The sequence below is a fragment of the Lutjanus erythropterus genome, chromosome 15 (assembly GCF_056507025.1).
Source record: "Lutjanus erythropterus isolate fLutEry1 chromosome 15, fLutEry1.hap2, whole genome shotgun sequence".
In the NCBI taxonomy this organism is placed as follows: Eukaryota; Metazoa; Chordata; class Actinopteri; order Lutjaniformes; family Lutjanidae; genus Lutjanus; species Lutjanus erythropterus.
The window spans coordinates 14,243,973-14,268,623 of NC_139331.1; the positions used below are offsets into that span (position 1 = coordinate 14,243,973).

General features: G+C 40.0%; 1 protein-coding gene across 1 annotated transcript; it reads right to left on the reverse strand.

The window, feature by feature from the left end:
• Positions 1-1,045: 1,045 nt before the first annotated feature.
• Positions 1,046-23,954, reverse strand: mgab (MAX dimerization protein MGA b). Its single transcript, XM_084737438.1, has 21 exons — positions 22,763-23,954; positions 19,942-20,371; positions 19,665-19,755; positions 19,435-19,548; positions 18,903-19,022; positions 15,567-15,680; positions 15,017-15,392; positions 13,832-14,039; positions 13,406-13,643; positions 12,897-13,078; positions 12,480-12,696; positions 12,097-12,323; positions 10,096-10,335; positions 9,194-9,455; positions 7,801-8,438; positions 7,026-7,120; positions 6,867-6,903; positions 6,481-6,645; positions 4,809-4,920; positions 3,332-3,916; positions 1,046-2,279 (listed from the first exon to the last, which is right to left on the reverse strand). The coding sequence occupies exons 1-21, from the start codon at positions 23,920-23,922 to the stop codon at positions 1,453-1,455; spliced, it is 6,438 nt and encodes a 2,145-aa protein (XP_084593564.1). The 5' UTR covers positions 23,923-23,954; the 3' UTR covers positions 1,046-1,452.
• Positions 23,955-24,651: the final 697 nt, after the last annotated feature.

Sequence of the window (24,651 nt, forward strand, 5' to 3'; positions counted from 1 at the left end):
CACTCATTTCTATATTTATGTAAATAATTTAAACCTGAAAACATTAGTAATCAAATGGGACATGTCTGCTGTCAGTTAAGACAGCTACGTGTTGCTGTAATAATGCAACTGCAAGAGACTATATTCAGATGGTCTGCTGAGGTTAAGTGAGTGTTATGTTCACACAAAAGGGCCTGATTGTTGCTGTTTCCTACAGTAATTACTGAAGACAGGATTGGTGTAAAATGTGTGTGATGTGTTCATTGAAATAAACAGAAAATAGACCTTTTTCACAGCAGCCATTTTCACATGAAAGTAGTGCAGGAACCAAACAAAAGGTGTTGCCAGTGATACTAATTAAAGTTCTGTTAATTAGTATCATTGGTAACACCTGTGTTTACACTAGTTTGTATCAATGTGGCTGCTGTGAAAAAGGTCTACCACATTGAAAATTAAGTTACATTTGGTCTTTTTTTCCCCCAAAACACTGAGTATTACTTTCTACACACAAAAAAATTAACGCTTGTTCACACAAAAATTCTCTCTCAAAACCATGAAACTGATACCAAATGATTTTGTTTTTGAGTGACTGAAGGGCACCATAATAACTGCATGTAATTTTTTTTATTATTATTATTTTTTTAAAGGCCACAGGATTTTTCACATTTTCTGAAGTAACAGGACAAACCAGTGTTTCAAAATCATCCGCAAAGTAGGTAAATGCAGATAATTAAAAAAAGAAAGACAATATTTACAGAGGTCATTTTCATACATATATGGCTAATAACTTTTATCTTGATTGCTTTTGACAGATCAGGTTTATGTGCATATTACTGAACTAACTCCCCAAAGTGCAGATCACTACTGTTACTGCACAGACAAAAGCAAAGACATGAGGCATCGTAGATGGTTTCTACCAAAAACAAAGTGCTACTACAGATGATTTTCACTGAGTTAGTAAAACAACAATTATAAAGGGAAAAAAATGAATCAAACTACCACTTGATAAAAAAAAAGACAACATTTACATTTTACAGTTAATGAAGCAGTGTAGATCTCAATCCTGTTCAGGATACAGATGTTTATACACAGTAAGGCTTAACATTTTAGCGATCTGTACAGTTTCTCACATTTGCATAAGACAGATCAGTAATACATGATTTCAACATATCAAAAAGAATCAATCTCATTATCTAGGTTCTGATAAGTTAACATGGTTGCAGGTGAAGAAAACACAAACTCAAAACTGAATGTGGGAGTCATTATTCACGTCATTCATACATTCAGCAGGTCAATTAATGCTTTTCTTTATATTCTTTGTACCAAAAACAGCTTTTCTCTGCAGTATGAAAAAGGTCCACTGAGTTTTGTGCTAACATTATAGAGAACAGAGCAGCATCAAGCTCCAAGACGACAAACTGAGGTCACATGACTGTGTGCGTTGGCTTTTGTAGTGAAAGGAAGAGATGAGGACTATTCAGATTCAGACTCGAGCTCTGGTTCCAGTTCCTTCTCCATGTCTATCCAGGAGCGTTTCTTGGCACTGGGGAAATCCTTGCCTAAAGCGCCGCGCGTTAAAGGCCGAGATGCGTTCAGGGTGGTCGTATCCAGGGTTTCCATGGTTTTAGTGTCAGGTCTGAAGGGACTGTCCCCGTTGGATTTAGATTGACTGCTTCCTGCTTGCATGACGGAAGGACTCCGCAGGTGCTTTGGAGGCCTTCCTCTGCCTCGCTTGACAGACACCGGGTTATCATTAACCACTTCTGGGCTGTCCTCGGTTGCCTTCACAGTAGTTTTTTCACTCTCTTCAATCAGAACAGACATTTCACTTTCACTCATAGTTTTATTAGTGTCTTCTCCTGAAGGTTCTCCATTATTATCAAGACGGTTCTTTCGAGGCCTGCCTCTGCCACGGCGGGCTACAGGAGTGCTCGGATCAGGCTCCGCCTTAACAGAATCAGGAACAGTAGAACTCTGATGCACACTGTTGAAACTCAAGCAGGCAGCTGACGGCATTTTATTCGAGCCTATCACTGCGCCACCTGCCTGTCTGTTCTTTTGCAGAGCCACTGAAGGCAAAAAGATCGACTTGTTCAGGCGGCAAAGCTCAAGCAGGGAGGTTTTTACGCCTGAACTCTTTGGTTCAGACTTTGATGATTGGACAGTTTTGTCCTCCTCCAAAATATGACTCTTGTCTTGGTTGTTGGATGAGTCCACATCAGAGGGCTGCGTGTTAACCTCACCATCCTCTCCTGTCCGCTTTGGGTTCAAAACCATGAGTGTGTAGAAGCCATTACCAACTGTGAGAAGAAGAAGAAGAAAATATATCAGTAGGAAACGAGAATGCATATAAATTAAGAGAATCTGACTCTGGGATTAAAGGGTAACTTAGGGCATTTTTAAACCTGGACCCTATTTTGCAATGTTTTTGTATCTAAGTGACTAATGGGCACAACAAGGCTTTAGATTGTTGTAGATTGTTCCAGTATTTAGGGAGAGTGCTGCAGCGGGCAAAGACAAAACTAAACTGTAATGTAATCCTTAAGAGTGCTTGTTTTTACCACTGACAGGCTCAAATTGTTATTCTGTCTGACAACATACAAGGAAAGACCTTTTCTAAGTAATAAGATATGTTTGGTTAGTTTGGTGAAAGCACTAAAAAGCCGTTCTGGTTAAACAAAACTCCTTTTGCAAAAAGGATCGTTTTAACATCTTCACAGACTTGACAGAGCAAAATAAAACTCACCAAAACCACTTCAGCTCATTTTTCCAGTTTTCCAGCAATCACCAATTCTAGTCTCAACAAAATAAACCCTTAATTCACCACTTTAGAGGGAGGTTGGTCAGAAATAGCATGTACAGCCAGAATACTTCCACAATTAACACTGTGTAGGTTAATTTGACTATATTATTTGACCAAACCGGAGCTGGTGATTGTTGGGACAGTGGAAAGATGAGCCAAGATGTTTCTGATCAGTTTTATTTTGTTTCTGTCTGAATGACAACGCTAATGTTAAAATTTGTTTTGCAAATGGAGTTTAATCTGGGGTCTCTCTCTGTAGCAATTCTTTCCATAATGTTGTCAGACACTAAGAATAACAATCCGAGCCTGTCAGAACATGCACTTTTAGTGGACGTACATTGATAGTAAGCAGTGGCCAATAAGGATTACGTTGCAGCTCAGTCATGCTTCTGCTGGCTGCAACAGTCTCCCTCAATACTGGACCAGTCTCAATAAAACAGTTGTCTCCATTAGTCACCTAGACACAAAAACACGGGAAAACAAGATTCAGGTTGAAAAATACCAAAGGTATCATGTAAATCAAGGTCTCAGCAGGGTGTCTTAACTTACTTGGTTTCAGAGAAGAGGGAAGTATGATTCTGCCAGTCTTAGAGCGAATCAGAGGAAGAGTAAGTGACTGTGAGGGGGAGGGGGAGGCAGAGGGTTTGTTTGAGTTGAGTGCTGTGGGTGTAGGTGACATTCTGTCCTGACCTGCGGAGGCCAGAGGCGTAGCTGCGACTGCAGGGACTAGAGGCTGGCACATTTGGGAAATGGATGTATTGACCTGGGCTGGAGCTTCAAGTTCACCTGGCTGGTTCTCTGCCTGTGTTGAGGGTGCAGGGACCTCAGCCTGGGCTGGAGAGGACACAGCCAGAGGCAAAGGATGTGGCGTGGGTTTTGGTGCCTGGTCTACACTGTTCTGGGCTGCAGTCGTTTGTGGTTTGGGCAGAAATGGCAGAAATGGATTCATGAAGAGTTCAGGCTTTAACAGTGGCGTGGGCTGGTGCTCAGACTCTGGAGTAATGGCTTGCAGAAGAGCAGCTCTGGACTGGAGTAGATTGGAAAAGAAGGGGCTCCATTTCATTGTCTTTTCCCTCATTTTCTGCCTCTCGCAGATCTCTCTCAGCTTGTTTCTGATCAGCTGCTCGGACTTCCCTACAAAGTAGAAATTTCATAACACAAGTTACAGACACAGCTTTAAATGTTAACATCTACAACATCTGGAATTTGCTGTTATTCATACACGCCACGTCTTTCATTGTTCATGATTTAAAGGGGTATCTCTGATTATTTTTTTCTACAGTAGGTGGTGACAGCAAGTCAGTTCAGATGTATGCTGTACTTGGAATATTTCACCTTTTTACTTTATCTACCCTTTCCAATGGTTATAAGTCAAATATCTTTCTTTTCAAACCAACCAAACTCCATTGGCAAAATCAGTAATTCTTTCTCCCAGAACAGAGAAGTTGATGATCTACTACTGCCTCGATCTGTTAGTTTGCGTCATTGTTTTGACTTGGGTGTTTTAAAAGGATAGTTTGGATTCACCAAAGTCATGCAATAACGCAAACAAACGCACAATTATCAGGGCAGTGGTAGAGCTGCAATGCCTGTGTTCAATGAGGAAAAATGACTGATTTTGCGATTGGAGTCTGGTTGAACGAGAAGAAGAAAAGGCCATCTGACACTAAGGTAAAGCAGTGATAATATTCTCAATATAGCGTTCACTGAACGTGATACTTATTCTTTTGGGTCTTTTTAGGTGGCTAAAATACACAACTACAGTTTTTTGGCTTCCATGCTGTTACTCCTATCTGCTTCACCAAAGTGGGAGTTTGCTGACAGCCATCTACTATGGGTAAATCCACTGACTATTGATAAGTACCTCATAAACCCCACTTCAAATAGCTACTATACCTTTAAGATAATACAAGATCAGTAATTTAAACTAATTCTTCCAAAACTGATTTAAATAGTACAAAAATCAGCACAAAGTGAGACTTCAGTACAATGAGTAACAACATGCGGCAGCACAAGTTGTACGCACCAGACAAAAGGGAGAGCTCCCTGATGTAGACAGACTGCAACCGAACCAGTGTCCTCTTCTTTTCCTCCAGATATTTGGCGGTATCAACCTGATGCTTGATTTCTCTTAGGGCCTGTAGACACAACAAAACGGATTGAAGACTGCAAACACAGAGTTGTGAATGAATTATCTTGTCAAACTTGGAACAAGCATGAATGCTGAACTGGTTTTTATCTGCAAAACAGTTTAAGTGGATGGCTATACACAGATCTGCAACATGCACACATTTATTTGGAGTAATTATTCTTTTCTGATGCTAGTTTGTAGCATACAATGTTGTATAGAATGAATAACAAATTGTGTGTATTAGAGGGCATTTAAAGCCATTTCTGCTGTCAATCACAGTTACATAATGATGGTATTTAAGAGTTATTTCACCAGTATAACTCAACATTGTACAGCTGAAAACACGTCTGTTTCTTGAAATAAATGAAAATAAGAGTTCCTGTGGATGTCTGTAATTCTTTTAGTTTGTATGTAGAGTATGTACAGCTAAAACTACAAGGTGGCTAGACATGGTAAATCAAACATGGCTCAAACAGGTTCTAAGTTTTACAGCAGGATGAATGCAAACGTAAAAGCCCAATCGATACTGGATTTTTGTGGCAAATGCAGGTACCAATATTTGTGTTAAAAAAAATTGTGATGTCACTGAAATTCTTTATTTATTTATATCAAATCCAAAATGACATCAGTGCAACAGAAACAGTAAGCTTGTACTGGTATTATACACATAAAATATGGCCTATAAAACTTAAAAAAAAAAAAAAAACAGTAGATAATCTACATTACAATCTGTTAAAAAAAAAGGCAAACAAAATATACGCCAATATGGATAAAGATAAAGATTAATATAGCTGTGCTGGGCCAATATTGGGGCAATAATAACAGCCAATTGATATAACTGTTTGGCTCTAGTTTGCGTATTAAATTCTCTGGTTGTTAACTACAGTCATGATTATCCAAATCTTCTGAAAATATTTTCTCTCTATAAGATTCTTCGAAAGACTGAAAATTTTAGCTCAGCCAATTTTGGTTATTTCATATGACACATTTCAATGTTTTTTTTGTTTCGTTGAGTGTTAAAATCTTAATGTATGATACTTAATGTTTTTCTTAACTTTTAATTTGAGTGTTTCTTATTTCATCTTTATTCTTTTAATATGTAAACAATAAATCAATACATATCTGACCTATTACATCGTTCCAAGGAAGTTAAAGTGACTAGTGGCTAATAGGAAACGCACCAATACCGTGGACACAGTACAGGATTCTCTGGGTTTCACCATTGTTGGAAACATTTGGGATCACGTAAGTACGAAAGTACAACGAAACATATAACACAAATCTAGTTTTTTTAGTGTAGAAATGTTGCATATTATAACTTTCATGTTATGGAGAAATATTTAACATTTGAAGCCAAATTTTCAGGGGCTTCAGAGTAGCTAATCTCTCTATTATGACTAAAGTGGCTAGTTTCTCACTCTTGGTTTTGGCTCTAAAGCGGTTTACAGTCAGTTTATGACTAAGACCAAACAGATTATTTAAATTTTTAAAAAATTCTAGTAGTTTGTAGTTCGATAACTGAACAGAGGTAAATCCTGTCCGAGGAGGATGTGGCTGAGGAACTGACCATTGAGAGGAGGCGGAGCCTAGGAACCTTGGGGTCAGCCTGAAGGACGGACTGGAGCTTGTCGAAAAGGTTCCGCTGTTCAGTGCGTCTCTGCCTTTCTAGCACCGTGTGGTTCTTTCGCCTCCTTTTATCCCTAGCATCACCATGTTGAACGTCAGTCAGACTCTGGGATGGAGAGACAGCAGAGATATTTATAAACACAAATGATACTGACAGGAATCTGTACTCAAAATACATAGTATAAAATAAAATAAATTATACTTTTTAAATTTATTGAAAGAGGGTGATGATATGAGGTTGATATTGGCTCTATCAAAAGAATTACTTTGAAAAAACCTATTTTGCTGTGTGAGAAAAAGGCTGCTACAGTGACGAAAAGGTCATACCAGGACGTTCGCTGATCCAAAATCATCACTGGAATCTCTGCAGGCAGACAAGAGTTTAATGAAACTTTGAGGTGCAAAAAGTATTACAGTATGTAACATGTCCACATGCTGCACACCCTTTCATTTACAAGCACACACACACACATTCACATGTATTACCTAGACATCTGTGCTCTTCTGACTGCTTCTTTCATTTGGGCGATGGCCATTCCTTGGTCCACTTCTTCTATGGTCTCAATGTCCACAACCTCGTCCTGAGGAAAAACATTCAACGACATGCAGTTTTTCAAGCTGGAACAATTAGCTACATTTACAACAATCACAGGATTAGATATTATGTTGTTATTTATGCATTACAATTTATAATATATAATTATATTGTCAGCAACCTTTTTTCCGTGACTAAGATGAGACAGCGAGCAGACGGCAACAGCATCACTGCAACACTGACTGACCACATGAACATGCAACATTGTTGAAGAAAAAAAAAGACGAAAGGCGATAATGTAATTAAGAAATAAAAACTTAATCAAAGTTTCTTTATAATGTTCAGTGTCTCTTTTTTGTCAATGAAAATAGACAAATCTTATGTGAAATAAAAGTTAAAAAAAGTATTGGTTTTGCCTTGGCTAGACTGACTAAAATGTTCAATATAATCTGATGGCTAAAATAGCCTAAATTATCAACAATCTTCATTGACTAAAGATAGACTAAAATAGTTATGGATTTCTTTGACTAATTAACTAAAACTTCATTAAAAAAGGACAGGATGAGGTTCAATAAATGAATAAAAACTATCAAGGACATTTGATACAGGACCGCTAAGACAGAACAAAAAATAGCTGATAAAATTAAAACTACAAAACCTTTAATTAGTTTCAGTGAAATAAATGTTTAATTGAAAACAAAAACATTTCTCAGTCCTCATACTTACATCTTCATCAGCCTCTGCACAGTAGTCTGAGGAGTCAGAGCTTAAGTCCTCAAGATCAAGGTTTGAGTCCACCTGCCCATTGGCTTCATCGCTCTCGTCTGAGGGCATCTTCTCATCACACCTCAGCTCACGGGAGGATCCAGGCTCCCCTGATCTGCTGCTCAACAGGCCCTTACCTCCAGTCAAGGTGCCCAAACTAGGCCAGCCTGGCTTAGCTGATAAGTGGCTAAACTTTAACAAGCCATCTTTTTGTGGCAGAGCTTTATCCAAACCAGACACATTTGCTTTGCTCACAGACTGCTGTGCAGCTGCAGCAGCTCCGGGTTTAGGGAGCTGAATGAGGGTGAAGCCCCCAGGCAGGGTGACTCCTGGTAGCTTCTGGCCTCTGGTGCCTTGGTTAGTTGGGGGGCAGATCCTGAATGAATAGGTCCCACTCTGTCCTAAGAAGCTGGGAGTTTTCAGCGATGGCGAGACGGTGAGAGAGACAGGCGAGGATGCGGAACCGTTCTGGAAGGGACCGACCGAGCTGTGTTGGCCTGAGACAAATGTTTGGACAGGGCTGACTGTCGAGGAGTTTTGTGAAAGCTGTGGCAAGGTGATGGATCCCTTTCTCCACGAGTCTGGCTGGGATCCCTGAACTGAATAAACAAAACAATGCAGGGCAGGGAGGTGAGACAAAGAAATAACGGTCACACTTTATTTTACAGTACACCAAATCCTTGATTCCACTGGATATGTCACTTTCACTCTAGTTTACAGTACAGTTTGTTGTAATGTGTCCCTAATTACCCTCTAATCAAGTCTAGTAAGGGACAGAAGGTCAAAATTATGAACATTATTTCTAGTTTTTGTCCAATATGAAAACAAAGTATGGCTTGTTACATGTTATTAAAATACAACTGTATTGTAAATTAAAGTGCCACTAAAATAACAATTTGATTTCAACATATGTGCTTAGTTTAAATGATAAAAGAACTGCAACCTTTCAAGATAATCCTAAGGAATGGAAAACATAAAGGTGCTTCCTTTGATTCTCTAATATTGTGAATTAGGGACAATAGTTTCATTTAATGTTGCCCAGATTAGTGTTTCTAAGTATAACATGGAAATAGCATGTAGACACAACTTTGTGTGCATCCAGTTATATCCTCCCTACATGTACAAGGAGTTTTGCCAAAATTGTCAGTTCTGGTTTTTATCTGCTGGAAACTAAATTTATAAGCAGCACATTAACATGGTGCTACTTTTATTTCCTCACATGATTTCAATAATCTGCAGTAGCTGCAGGTGTGTCTGTATTGGAGGGTTCTCGAGTTGATTACTTTTTCCTCCTTTGGGGAATGACAAGTTAAAAACTAAGTGCTTGTGCTCGGGTCAGAGTGAGCATTTTTACCTGGCAGCTGTGCGGGTGTCTTCAGCTCAGTGGTTTTCCTTGCAGTTATAATTGGAGGGACAACTGTGCCAGCAGCCTTTATGTGCAGAGGACCAAGAGGGTTGGTTTTGTTTGTAGGGTCTGATTTTTGGGAGTTCTTCTGAGAGTCGTCAGCTGGTGCGTGCAGCCGGCCTGTGACGTATGCTGCGAGGCGGTTAGCTGGATGCAGAGAGCCCATGTTCCCGAGCAACAGTCTGGCCTGGTTGTAGGCTTTTCCATTTACCTGTAAAGGAAGAACTATGTAAATATGACTTGCATACATTTAACTTGTCTTTTAAAATACATGTTTTTTCCCCCTTAACAACATTAAATGGACAGTTCAGATGATTTCAAGTGGGGTTGTATGAGTTGCTTATCCATAGTCAGTACATTAACTACAGTAGATAGCATTCCTAGTTTGGAGAAGCAGCAGGAAGCAGTGTAGGAAGCTAAGCAATGAACGACAGCAGACAGGGTCAGCAGCAAAATATGTTTTAACATAAATAAACTAATAAGTTGAGGCAGTGGTAGACCAGCAACTCCCCTGTTCTGCAAAGTAAAATTAGTGTTTTTGCCCAAAGAGTCTAGTTGGTTTGGACAGACCGATGTTTGGCTTATATAAGAGCAGTTTCTCATCAGAAAAAGCTGTCTGACAGCAAGGAACAGCAGTGAAAATATTCTGAATACAGCATACACTTAAACTGATAATGATTTTTTATGTGGCTAAAATATGTTTTGCTGCTGACCCTGTCCTACACCAGTAGTTCAAATGCTTCAAAATCAAAATCAAAACTATCCCTTTTATGCCTTTGATCATGTGGTTCCACCCCAGATGTAACCATATTAACAGTGATATACATAGATGGCATTTCCTTGAGCCTGACCTGAATTAGTCCATATGCTTGGCAGCCGACAGGTTTGGTTCTGGCTCTCAGTCTGCCAGCAGGTAACACTCCACTCAGGAAGGGCATGACTCCAAGTGGCATCTCTGGCTCTTCATTTTCCTCTTCCTCTTCTGGCTCAATGTCCTCATCCCCACTTTTATCTGCATGCCTTTCCTCATCGCTGTCATCAGTTTCATCTTCGTCATTATCACTGGCTTTTGATGGTTTACTGATGTGTATCTAGAGGAGGGAAGGTGGAGTAGAGCAGGAAATGTTTTTTTTAATGCAAGTTATAAAATAAGGACAAAAGCTGCTGCATCTGAACAATCACTGGGAACTAATAATATTTAGAGGCCGGTCTGTTTTGGATCAGATGTTCTTGTCAAGGCAGTAAGTCAGTAAATTAAAGTTAAATGTATCAAGTCAGAATTCTAGGATCCAATCATCAATCACTGGAAGCAGTATACTGATGACTTTAGAAGCTTTTATTGTGAAGCATAATTTATTTAACCATCAACAATACTGTAGATTAAAAGTAAGTGTAACAACTTGAAAATTACTACAGGGGTACTTGGGTACAAGAATATGGTCGACTTTGCTGATAACATTTTTTTTTCCTTTAAATAGAATTTATCAAATCTGCCAAAGTAGAAATTAATTGGATTTTGTCACTGAATTATTAAAAATATTGTAGCGAAAGAAGAGTAATGACCGATATAGGCCTATGTATTTCAACAAAGAAAAATAAGAAAAAATTTCAAAGTTTACATGCCAGTGAAGTCCATGTCAGCGTGCATGTGCTTTGCCATAAAAAGTGATGTTAATGAGTTGTACCTGAATGCACCTTGAAATCCCTGACCCCTGTTTGTTAATGTGTCTCAATTCTGACAGACAGCAGAGGACAGAAGCTAAGCGCCCCTAAATGACACCAAAATGCAGAACAAACTCTCATCATAGGTTTTTCTTTTTTTTATTACATGATGATTTTGGTGCAAACGTTTACCCAGCAGTGCAGCGGTAGGGTTTAGCCTATGGATGATGTTACCAGCAATGGCTAACAGTCATCAGCCACTGAGCCCTCTACCGTCATAGCATTCAAACATTTCAAAGCTTTCCGTATTTGAGGTAGTATGGCCACTCAGAGCAGTGTTGTTCCATTTTAGACTTGTGGGAAAAGAAGCTGCAGTTGCTGGTCACTGCACTAATGTTATATCTCCACGTGCCATTTATTATTTTCTTATTAAACCTGCCCAGTTAGGCGAAACCAAGATGCTTTGTTACAATAGCGGCAGTGATGATTCTTTTCTGCAGGCTGCTGTTATGGTGTTTCTTTCAATCATGCCTCTACTGATTTCATACTTTCACTTCCTCAGTATAACCAGCTGGTTAATTTTGTTTCAAGCTTAAAACAACTAACTTATGGACATGCAGTGCAGACATGAAGACCCTTTTAAACCTGGCACAGGGAAGCATGTCAGACGCTCGCCTGGCAGGGATGTGAGAGTTAATCTGCCCCCTCCCTTTGCTGGAAAGTTTTCTCGGCTGAGTGAGACAGTTGGAGGTTGCCTTCAGAGTGATAGCGGGGGTGACAACAGTGGATAGCTTTTGACTAAGTTGGCTTTTCTGCTATGAGACAGCTAACCCTGTCCATATACAATGTTTCAGTCTGGACAAATCGGTAGACATTGCCAAACAATTAGAGGAGGACAGCCTTCTCAGATTTACTTGCCAAACAAAAAATCCACTTGGTGGGTGTTATTTCATACCTTGTTGCTATTTCATCTGATCAGCCTTGAGCGATCAAAATAATTGAATGAATATCGGCCAATAACGATCGGTGGCTAATCAATCAGAACAACTGCACTGACTATTCAGGAGGCAAGACAATACCTGCAATACATTTTACTGCACCCTACTTTTTAAACATCACAACATACAGAACATCACGGTCTTGAATCACTTGTTACTGCCAGGTGGGTGCATTACTCTTCAGAGACCCACCCTGTAGGTGACAATGTTGCCGCTGGGTTTCTTCATGAAGATCTTGGCGACCGGGCGGATGCGGTACGGCCCTATGAAGAAGCGCTGAGACAGCCTGTCGTGTTTCATGCGTCGGCACAAAGCTTCCAGGACCATTTTGCGGTCCTTGTCCCACGGACATGCCGATTGTATCTCGATTTGCTTTCTCGCGTCTGCTTCGCTGGATGTGGATCCCTCAGGAGTCTTGTCTGCTGGGGGACAGAATGCATTGTGGTTGTGTATAGCAACAAATGGTTTACAGTCAAGGCATGTTAGGTGTATCATCCAACCATGAGTGGGAAAACAAAATGAGTACAAAAGATAAAAATTTTTAAGCATGTATTGCATCTTCTTTGGTTTCTTACCTGATTTTTTAACAGGCATTACAGTTCTGTAGTACACCTTCGGCAGGATATCAGTGGTCATCTCCTGCTTTATTTCAGTGGTGTCTGCTGTAGAGTTACATGGGACCGAGGGGTACATGGGAATTTCAGGAGGCTTGCTGTTGAACTCTCTTACACGTGCACATGTCATCATACTCTCCAAGTATTTATACACTGGACCCTTCTCCTCTTCTCGAATCTGGGATGCCCTCTATTCAAGTTTAAAATTTAAAAAAAAAGTCAAAAAGTAAATAAATGTAAGCACAGACTGTCACACTTAAGCTCTCCCAATTTGTGCTCTAGTAAATAATTAGTCATATCTACAAGAATTTAAAGCTCAAATAAAACACTTTTTGTACAAAAGCTGTAAAAACCTCTCATAGAGAAATTATGTCTTACCTGTTGTGGTGGACAATGTACACTGTTGCGTTTTAGGGGCTTTAGAGGGACCACAGGGAGAGGAGCGCCTTTGGGGACAAAGAGCATGTCTGTATCCTCATCACCATCAACGTCGCGTTTCCACAGTTTGTTAGCATGGGAGCCTGGGCGAGGCTGCACCACATGTTCCATATTAGTCATAGCTGGGGAGGAATAATAGGGTCTTGTTAACACTTCAGACTTACTGAGGGTTGAATGACCAAATTAAGCAGGAAACAAAAGCTAAAAACAGAAAGAAACGATCAACTACAGTATGCTGGATTCTTAGTAAATTACCTTTTGAATGGGATACCTTCAAAAATGGTATTAGAGGCTAAGCAGTCAAGACTTTGAAGGAATTTAATGAAAGTTGAATGGTAAAGTTGAGATGGACAGACGGATGCACAATCCAAAAACATAATAGTAAATAATAAGAATAATAATTAAAAAAAACAGTGTACACAAAGGATGTCAAAATAACCTGATCTTACAGTAAACAGGTTGGATCTGTTCTTCCCTCTCCACCACGTTCGTCTGCTTGGTGATCTTGCGTTTGAAGCAGGCACAGCCAAACATGCATTCAGGCCGCCGGCAGTGGAGGGGACCTCTGTTCAGATGCTGGAGACTGGAACACACACAGCCCAATCTGCAGAAGTCTTGACCACATTCAGGTGCCTCAGATTTCTCAGCTGGATAGTGGGATACTCTCAAGACCTGGCTGGGCTGCATCTGATTGAAAGGAACGCAGAGTCATCAAAATAATTTTAAATATTCACAAGTGCTTTTTCTGCCTGTCAGTATGTTAATTTGTGCCTCTAACTTAGCAATTCACACTTTATATCAGAAAAGCAAGAGTTACCTTTAAAAATTAATGACAAAAAATGACAATATATCAATAAATGAAATATGTTGCATACGTCTTTTGTCAGCACTACAGACAGAGCCACTGAGAGCCTGTCTGGCGTTAGCTGTGTTCTGTTCAGACCCTCGTTCACAGCTCCAAGCTCCATCAGCAACAGTTTGAACTGGAACTTAGTGAAGCCTACAGGTCTCTGTGACATCCATTGATTCTGCCCAAAGTTCACTGCTGATCTCTGACTGGTCACTTGCTTGTATGAAGACAATCTGAGCAGACCAGATGAAATGAGTAGATTAGTCTTACAAAAATAATCGCAGAATCAAGAATGTTTATAAGGGAAGCAGGAAAAAGTCAGAGTATGTGCTGCCTTTGAAAGATGGATCTCTCTACAGCTTAGAAAGATTTAACTGATACGGGTTTTGCAACATTCGTAGTGTGCAAAAATGTAAGTGACAAAGTGTACAATAAGTGTTCAAACTGTCCTGCAATCGGGGCGTAAAGTCCACATAAAAGTAAGGTACAAGTTGCCCAGTGAGCCCTTAGCTTAAAGGTAAATATATTTATAGAAATACACATATATGAAAATAAGGAAATGAATAAATGTAACCAGTACAATCAGCATTTTTGAGAACAGAATCTGCTAGTAACAGTTGTTAAAATGGGCATTACAGGAACAAAAGTGGAGAATAAAATGCATGTTGAATGGTGGTATGAGATTATGTTTCTCTTTTCTCTAGCTATTGCATATTCATGTCATCAGCCAAGAAACATCTTTACATGTTTTGTGGCTGATTCATCCAAGAAATTCCATATTAAAGACTTACTAATGAAAAATAATTGGCAATTCTTTTAGAAATCTGTTTGAGGCAAAAATGACAAACACTTTGATGGTTAGAGCTTCTCCAGTGTGAAGATTTGCTGCTTTTCCTCGTCTTACATCACAGTAAACTGAAAATCTTTGGATTTGGGCTGTTGGTTGGACATGAAAAGTCATGCTAAGATGTCCCATTAGACTTGAAATATCACCTCAGGAAATTATAAATAATTTTTCACTATTTTCAGATTATTTACAGACCAAATTATTTATTGCAGAAAGAATCAGTAAATTCATCAACAAAATAAATTGCAGGTCTAAAAAGAACTAATCAAGTGCACAAAAACATGAAAAATATGTTGAAAATGTTGCCAAATGTGTCCAGAACAGTTGAGAACCTAAAAGTTAAGGCAAATTACATGTCCTCACCTCTTTGAAACTAAACCAGTGCGATTAGACCCAAAAGGAGTAGACGACTTTGTGGACGGAGCTCGAGCCTGAACAGGGGTCATGGGGCGGGCCAGAGCAGGAGCTGGTGTCATCAGGGCAGAGTAGAGGGCAGGTTTGTGGGAAAGAGGACAAGGTTTGTTTGTCCCCACTGAGAATTTGGAAGCAGACTTTCGATGTTTGAGCACGCTGTCCAGAGTCTTTACGTAGCTGGAGCTTTTAACGGGCAGCTGATAGGCCACAGAGCCCTCAGGGTTTGTGGAGAAAGCAGCAGCACGCTCACTGATGTACTGGGCTTCGCTTTCCAAGTACTCATCCAACATGTTGCTGCAGAAGGCAGATAGGTTCTTCTGTGATCCTTCAGGAGAGAATAAAGAGCCTTTAATTCATCACTGAGGAATAATGAATCAGACACAAGTTCATTCAGTTGGTTTCAGTACTGTTAATCTTTTGGTAATTACAGTAGAATGACTGTACTAATCCCACTGAATGATAAAAGGGACACTGCAGCTACAAGACGAGCAAACCTTACCATCACAGTTAGAAGGAGACATTTCTTTGCTTCTTATGAACTTGTTTTTCCATCCCTTTATTTTTGTCATGTCACTTGTCTTTCCTGTGCGGGAGACGAAGGCTAAACCCTCATCTGTGAAGGAAGCATACCACAGTAACCTTCAGTTAAAAAGACACAGTACTAATTAACTAATATTGAGTGCCTCACATTGTTGGTTTAAGTTTTTTTTTTTTTAAAGAAAAAAAAGGTTTCTTAAAGTTTGATTGACATTTCATCCTTTCTTATAGGGCTTCCCTAATAGTCAGTGAAACGTTGATTGATGAGAAGAGTCTTACTTGACCAAGTTTTTATTGGTTAGTTAGAAGAAGAAAAACCTCCATTTGGGAGTTGTGCCTTGTCATTCAAGCAGGGAGGAAGGTATCAGGGGGCTGGTTGTAACCTGAACCTTTTCTCTTGTAACATGAAAGTCAGGAACATGCTGTGAAGTCAACACAAAGTACACTTCGACATTGGATCGGGCTGATTTTTGGCTGCAGGCTCAAACAGTTTCATCAGACTTCCAGAAGAAAAACTGATTTGATTTTTTTTTACTTGGTACAAAGTCAAAGTGTTTTCTGTTTAATTTATCATGATAGCCTGTCTTTGGTGCAAGCCAAACTGCATTTATCTACAAATAATGTTCCTGTCAAACTGACCGACTGTCAAAAATTGTTAGACTAGTGAATTATGAAAGGGATAAAAATGTACATGACAGAGCAACCCAAACAAACAGGGTCAGTCAAATCAGAATGGATGAAAAGTATAAACTTAATCACCCATGCGTATTTGATTGCACGTTCATGAGACTTGTGAATTAGCATAATTAACACCCCACTAGAACCATATATGGCTGCGCTTCCTGCCCTATACGTCAGTAAGTGTTTATTCATGAAAATCGCATCAAAGAGAAAAAAGAACTTTAAGAGTTTGAAGTTTGACGTCCTGCTTTCAGAGATCCATGAAGTAAAATCTGTCATTTTAACAGAATAGGCAGTGGAATTAAAAGACCTGGTAAAGCAAAGAAATGGGAAAGACAAATGCTGTAATGCCGTGTTACCGGAGGGTTGGACTGTCACTTAAATAATGAAGAAATGTCTCAATATGAAAATGACTTCAGAGGGGAAAAAACAACAACAACAAAAAAAGAAGAAGAAGAAGAAGACGACTTGCCATTGCCACAGTAAGGCGTGATCAATGACTGCAGCGAGAGGAGAGGGTTAAGGGGAAGTTTTCATCACGGAGAAAGAGAACAGAATAAGACAGACTGGACAGACGAAACCTGCATGTGCAGGTATACGGCCAATACACCTGACAGCAGGTAATAACAGATCATTGAATGAATGATTATAGGCTTTATCTGTAAATGTACAGTTATATTATAATTTGAAATGTAGTCAAACATGAGAATTAGTAAGTGTCATTTACTTTTTAAACTCAAAATATCTTCAAACTAATGCAAAATGCAGTCATTAGTGAAAAACTTTGGTTTGGATCATAGCACACTGACTGCACATGACTCTACAACAGGTCTGGACCACTCTGAAATTGTGTCCCTATCTGAAAGAAAATGCAAAATATGAGAAAATTGGTGATGCAACAAGTTCTCCTAAATCACTGGTACGCACCACTTAAGAACAAATCTGATCATATGAGCCATAATGTCATTACTGCCCTAGACATGGGCACCATGGAAAGTACAATCTACACATTTTGCTTTACACCTACAGACCTTTGTTCAACATTGCTTTATGTCCATCCTCCATGAAGAACAGAAAAAGCAGAGGTGTTCCAGAAACTACACAGTACCAGACCCCCCCCCCCCCCCCCCCCACTCGATGGAAATGTCTCACTCAAGTAACAGACACACCTTTTCCAAACCATTACTAGGTGATGTGCTAAACTACAAACCTCCTCCCAGCATCTTGAAATCATACAAGGCTCTAATCTGACCTGACTGACAAACTACAGATGAGGCTTGCAGGAAGAGGTGATCATTATTCAGCCTGCTGCTTATTCACTGAACTAAATACACGAGGCTGCGTTGTAAATGTGCTGTCTGAATTTAGAGAGAGAGAGAGAGATAATTCTACTGTGAGAGAAAGATAAACAAAGAAACGTGTTATATAAATATGTTAATATATTTAACCATTCTTGGTATCACATATTCATTTCCGAAAGACTGGCTATAATTACACAGGGGCCTTGTTACTTTTCCCTTTTGTACCAATGGATGTGAAGTAGGCTTGCCACAATAGACTGTGTTGGCAGCGTTCAGAGAATACTCTGATTACAGCACTTGCCCACTGCATCTGCCATCTTTTAGCATTTATATAAAAAAGGAAATAAAACCAATTTAGTTAATTTCTGTGTTCCAGAGCCCACATCCATCCACGTGTTAGCTCCCTCCACAGAGTAGCAAAAGTCAGATTTCAAACATAATGTTGTAGGCTAATGACAGCCAGACATGAGGCTCCTTGACAACTGGATATGGTTGGCCAGACTGAAACAGACTGGAAGGGAAAGTACACAGACCGTCGTAGAGTCCAGGCAGACATAAATGTGAGTATTCTGTTGTTCAGTACATTACCATGAAAGGCATTAGCTGGTGCTAATTCATCTGAATCAAGGCTAATCCAAGCTAGCCTTGACAAGTACCCAACATTAACACTGGAATGTACTTAGCATCAGTGTTGTTTTACAGCTCGTTTGTGGACGTCACGTTGTGGTCATTGTGGGTGATTTTCAATAGACGTTACAACTCTAAACTCTGTGCTGAACCAAACTGTTAAGCATATGTTTTGTTCAAAGTGAGATCTTAAGTTAAATAATAAAGCACAAGCTCTAAAGTTTCAGATATTAAATATTGTATATATCTTTTCTTGTAAAATGTCAGGTGTAGTGGGTAACACCAGTGTTGTCACAAGTTTATTAACAAGTGGGCAAATTTTCTCACTGTGGCATCCCTAATATGCAGAAGGCAGCGTGCCCACAGCTTTCATTGACTCTAATCATGGTTGGTGAGCGCTGTTTGTAAGGTTTATATCTGAACATAACTGGGAACGATGGCTTGCCTGCTGTCAGGTAAAAATTGGTTAAAATATTTAACTGATGTTCAAATCCACAGAAGGTTTTATAGTAAACCAATAACTAACTAGTAACTGTTCAATTAAATGATGTGAATCCTGATTTTACATGAATCCCTGTGGAAACACACAACAAACGTTTCTGTGTCCAACAGTGCCAACAAAGTGCCCCAGGACAAACATGTAGCCTCAATCAAGCACACACAAACTGTCAAAGATCAGTCTGACTTACCACCAGGAGACCTGGCATTGTCTCGTTCTGGTAGGTTTGGGGGAGGCAGAGGCAGAGGAACCCCGAGATACTGTAGGTCGATGGGATTGGTTGGGTCCAGCGAGCTCAACCTCATCCCCACTTAAAAAAAAAAGGACAAAAAGGAGTCAATGAGTGACAAATATTTACACTATATTACTGGGTCCACTCCGTTTCAGTGTGTCTGTGCAGGGCTCAACACGTAACAGGCTTGGGAAGACTGTTCCAGTGCAGTGTATTCTGTCAGCCAGCAGCAACAACTATGCAGTTGTCAGCTGACAAAACAAACAACGTTAGCCCGAAGCTTTCCTAGTTGACAAATAATGGCCAGCATGGAGTATGTTAAAAATATGATTTTATGTAAGCTTGAGTGACGTTCTCCCTGGACTTATTTGAATCAGCAAAGTAGTCAAGGTAGGCGTATACGCCATTTTCTTCACTTGAATTGAGCTAGGCATCCAGCGTATGCGCCAGCTGAGACGCCGTGTGTTTATGTGTGTTTGTATGAACTCACCCTCTTGCAGCACAGGATGGATGACCTGTCTGTGTCTGAGACCTTGGAGGTCCTGCAGCAATAGAGCCTCCAAGCGTGCCATCTTCTCCTCATGAGTGTCTGGAATCACATCCGCTGAAACACCACAGATGTGTTTTCAGGGGGATTTTTAGAACATTTAGATCCACAGAATGCAGAAAAACATTTGTTACAGATGTCAACCAAATGAAAGAGATCTTATCATTGCTTACCTATTTGCTTCAAATGCACTGGTGTTGATGCTGGAGATACTGATGCTGAATTATCAGCTGGCTTGTCCCTGATGTGAACCTCAAGAGCTTCCTGTCACACAGAGGAATACTGAAGCTTAAAAACTTTAAAGAAAGTCTTCTACTATGCACCAAAAAATATTCTGACATGTGACATCTAATAAAATGTGTGTCGCTTCAGAAAACTCAACACTTATTTGACATTAAGTGGACAAAATGAAAATCTGACATGCGCAGACCGTTCTTTGCAGTACTTTACCTTTGAAGTGAATGACACAAACAACAGGCCTTCTACATCATCCAGCTCTGGTTGTGCAGAGACGGTCAACGACGGGCTCTGGACCACCGCAGCTTTCCACAATCTTCCCCTCGAATTTCCCCAACGTCTACTGATCTTCTTTCTCCTCTTGCGGAACCGCAGTGATGATCCCGGGGTGGACATCGTAGAAGTGGGAGGCAGAGAGATTCCTTTAGGTGTTGTTCTGAAGTCTTTCTGCACCACGGGGCTTACACTTGAGGGTTCCAAACATGGACGTTTTTGCACAAGTACAAGTTCACCCAGCGCATGATTGCCTCTCATACAGGGGACATATGCGTCATCCTTGCTGGCAGAGGTAGACATTATGGGCTTCAGGACCAGTCTGGTCTCTTGCTCATGGGGAGCAGCAGAGACGATATCATTCTTCATGCTGTGAGACAGAAAAAAGGAAGATTGTTTATGAATGCTTAACATATAAAAAGTGAAAATAATTTAATGGTGATCTCATTATAAATATATATTTATTTGATGGTATGGCGTGTTGTACTGGTATTTTAATTCAAGTGGTTTACTTGATTAAAGGCCACCCTTTTCGCAGCTTATGTCTATGTACTTGTCGTTCAGTGACATGCTTTCATTCTAGCATCTCCTAAAATCGTACAACAGATAATGCATCATATGTAATAAAGTTGTTCATCCTTAATATGACCTGTCAGACCCCATCCTCAAGAGAAATTTGTTCAGTTGAATGATTGGGCTTGACTTCGTCAGATTGGACATAGCAATGCTTGTATGTTTTTTGCCCTATTCTTTATTTTCTGGCCACTTCCAGCTCTCGCTCCTCCTCCCTCTGGCCTGCAACAAGATGTCTAAAATGCAATATAATCCGGGCCACAAAATTATTTTGTTTAAAGCGATAGTTCACCCAAAAATGAAATTTCATTCAATATCTACTCATTCCTGTGCTGATGTGAGGATGGGTGAAGATCTCCAGTTCATGAAACACTCTCGGAGATTCAGCAGAAAACAGCGTTGCAGACAAATCCAATACAACTGAAGTGAACGGTGGCCAGTTAAAATAAAAACTAAAAAAACATTTAAAGATCCAACATGGTGTGGGGTTCAAGGAGTTTGTTGATGCTTATCCTCTTTTTTGGTTGAACCGTCATTATCAGCGACTGTCATCATCCACTAATGACCGCAGTGACTTTGGCAATTGTCCATGACACTCCATTTAAGTCCATGTTAAACTGAAATACACGCACAGAGTGCACCTGTAGACCGCAGCCAGCCGCTGTCCAAAAAGTCCTGGCGGGTGTAAACTATTTGAATACCTCGACTGATTAATCCAAAAACGAAGGGAAAAAAAAACACTGCTGCCACCAGTCTGTAACCCTCTTTTCTTGATAATAAGCTGCCACAACTTCTCTTTATATATTCCTCTTTATTCTCCTGTTATTCTTCACCAAAGCAGCCTGACAGCACAGTACACCCAACTTCACTCTTCAGGGGTTCACAGTAGGGTAAACATAACTGTTGCACACATGGTACCACACTAACACATGCCCCCCCCCCCCCCCTACACAATGGGCAGGTAGGAACTAATTAACTCTTAAAGAAGAGGGACATGCAGAAGAAACTTAAATACTACACATGTAAATGTGTCAATAAAATACTAGTTAAAGTGCTGTAAATGATAATCAAGTAATAATCATATGTAACAGTAATCTTAATTCTTCAAGTTCATAATAATGTTTGTCAATTATTATACTGAAATATTGCATGTACACAGTAAAATGCACAACTTAATAAGGAAACACAAAATGAATAAAGTAACTTACTACAAACTACCCAAAAATGTAATGTGTACAGTAACTATGATTACACTAGCAGCAGGAAACAGCAACAACAGTCTGTTACTTTTAGAAAATGAGGAACATCTGATGAAGTTTAAAGTTACTGTAAGAATTGTAATGGCATTATTAAGTACTTGCATTGGTACTTGGATAAATGTGTTAACATTTAGAAAAGGCAATGGTGATCAAGGACATTCAGGCAAACATTTACAGCAACATGCATGAGAGTTGTGGTACAGGGAACCAAACTAAATTTTTCACCACCTGCCCAAAACTCACAAGGCAGAGCGTTACCGTCATTCCACAGCAGCCACACTTAAAAGGCTGCCTACACACGTGTCTGCAGACATTTTTTGATCAGCCTCGTGGGCGCAAGTATAGGCCAGATAATCAACCTGATTAATGGACTGGTCTATCCCTTCTTAGAGTGGCCTGTTTTTGTTTAATATTTCAGAGAAGTGTTAATGCAACTAAATGTTTATTACTAGTGTCGTAATTAGTGGTAGTGCTGTACTGGGCTGCATTACAGGTCTCAACAATAAGGATTGCTCACTTGCCCAGGGCAAGGAAAACACCATGTTGGGCTAGGATATTGGGCAATTCACTGGGCTGCCCATGCAAATGGTAAAAAAGAATGAAACTATTTTAATAACTGACTAGTCATTAAGTATTTTTTTCATGCAAAATGGCAACAAGTGTTGTTTTCAGCCTCCTTTTCTTTGTTTATTGTGATATTAATATTAATTCATAGACATTTTACACAGCTCTAGAATGAACAGTATTTGTTATTTCAGAGGGGCAAGTAAAAATAAATGTATTGTTAAATGAATAGCTCTCTGTCAGGATTCAGAGTTCGGTCTGACTGGTTTGCTTTAGACTTCAAGAGTATATCTAATAAAGTGGCTACTGAGTGTATATCATCGTGTTGCACCTAGAACAAATACATTAAAACAATATAAACTTACCTCAGATCTACAACCTCCTCCATGCTTTCAGCAAGTTCAACAGGTTTTAAAGTCCGAGCTTCTGTCTTCACCTCGGGTTGAAGGCCCACAGGGATCCTGTTCAGACGGCTGTTGTTCCCGTCCTCCCTGAAACCTTTTGCAAAAGGATTATGATTGATTTTCAGCTGGGTGATCCGAAAGTTCTGATAAGTCGTCACAGCCATGAATTCAGTTTGCGGAAAAGTAAAGGTCATGCTTTCTGGTCCCATAACCACAGGTTGGTCAGGTGTGGGCGCGACCCCATCTGGGACAGGTATCACATGCAGTCTAGGAATGTAACGATGCATGGAGTGTAGGATCATGTGACCCTCATGATCTTGGGAATTGTTGGTCAGTTTGAGTTTGTAGAAAGACACCAATCCACCCATCCAGTCTGAACCTAGGCAGGGTGAGTAATGATGGGAAAATGCCCGGATCAGACCCTGAGCCTGGTTTTCTGCTGGCCCCGACACTTCCCATCTGGATGTGTTCCAGCGGTACCTGTACCCGTCTGATGGAGCGATAGACAGGACGAGACTATACTTCCGCTCAGGATCAAGGCCAGACAGGCGATAACGGCAGTACGGGAACATGCGGCGTCCCTGTTTAGTGAGAATCATCTCAGTCCCTAAGCCATAAAACTGCTTCCAAACACTATTATTCTCAAGAGTGACGCTGACACCTTTGAAGGTCAGCACAGCAGGAAAGTCTGCATCCTGGTCTGGACTGCCAAATCTGTTGGATGGCAATACAGGCAATGACGGTTTGGATTCTGATATGCTGATGAGGCTCATCCCAGTGCATGTCAGGGAGTCTGATGCTGATGCTATATGTGAGGTAGCTGGGCTTGTTTCAATGTTCCCATCGATGGTTGTAGGCGATGTGACTGCAGGCTTGGCTGGGCTAGCTTCAGCAGGTGAAGACAGAGCAGCGCTGCAGTCAGTACTCGCCATGGAGACAGCTTTTGTCTCGATCACGGCCTCACTAGTAAAATTAGGTCTCGCAGTGGTTGGAACAAGCGGGCATGAGGAAGGGACGTTGGTAGGAGGGACTGAGGAGGGGATATCAGTCAAGCTCCCCTCCTCATCTTTCACTGCATGGGGGTCCTCCATTGATGTGGGTTCAGAGTCTGTGGCAGGCATCACTGACAGCTGTGGTCATCCTACTTCATTTGACACCTAGAAAATGACATAATAATAATATTAATTATGTAGTACAGTGATGTTCAGAGGTACAACATACATTTCAGAGCTAATGACCCACACAGAAATAGTGAAAAGCATAAGACAGTAACCAAATTAAAAGCCAAATACAACTTCAACAATGCTGCAATTACAGGCAAACCAATCTGGGTAAATACTGTCAGACAAGAAATAAAGGGCACAGAGCTGCAACAATGAATTACTTATCTGTCTGCTATTAAGTTTGAAGAAAAAATAATCACACTGATTGATTGATCATCATTTTTTTTTAAAGGAAAAAAGCTTTCTACTTTCTTAAATGTGAATATTTTCACATTTAGCCTTGAGCTCATCTTACAAAATGTTTAAAACACTATCATTTTCAGCTAGTCATAGGAGTAAATCTTCTGTGAAATCAAAGGAAGAAATTGCATGACTATAATACATATCAGAGCATTGTTTTCATATAATGCAAAATGAAATGATATTCAACCATCTCTATTACTGGTTATGCTAATATTTTCTAAAGACAGAGCACTCGGACCACATTTTCAAGATATCTGATCTGATTCATATGACAGCTCTTTGTGCCCAATAGACATTCAAATAAAAATCAAACCATTGCAGAACAATTTTAAGGATGGGTCGCTGTCCCCTCCTGAAAAATAAATCAGCTACTAATGGAGAAAT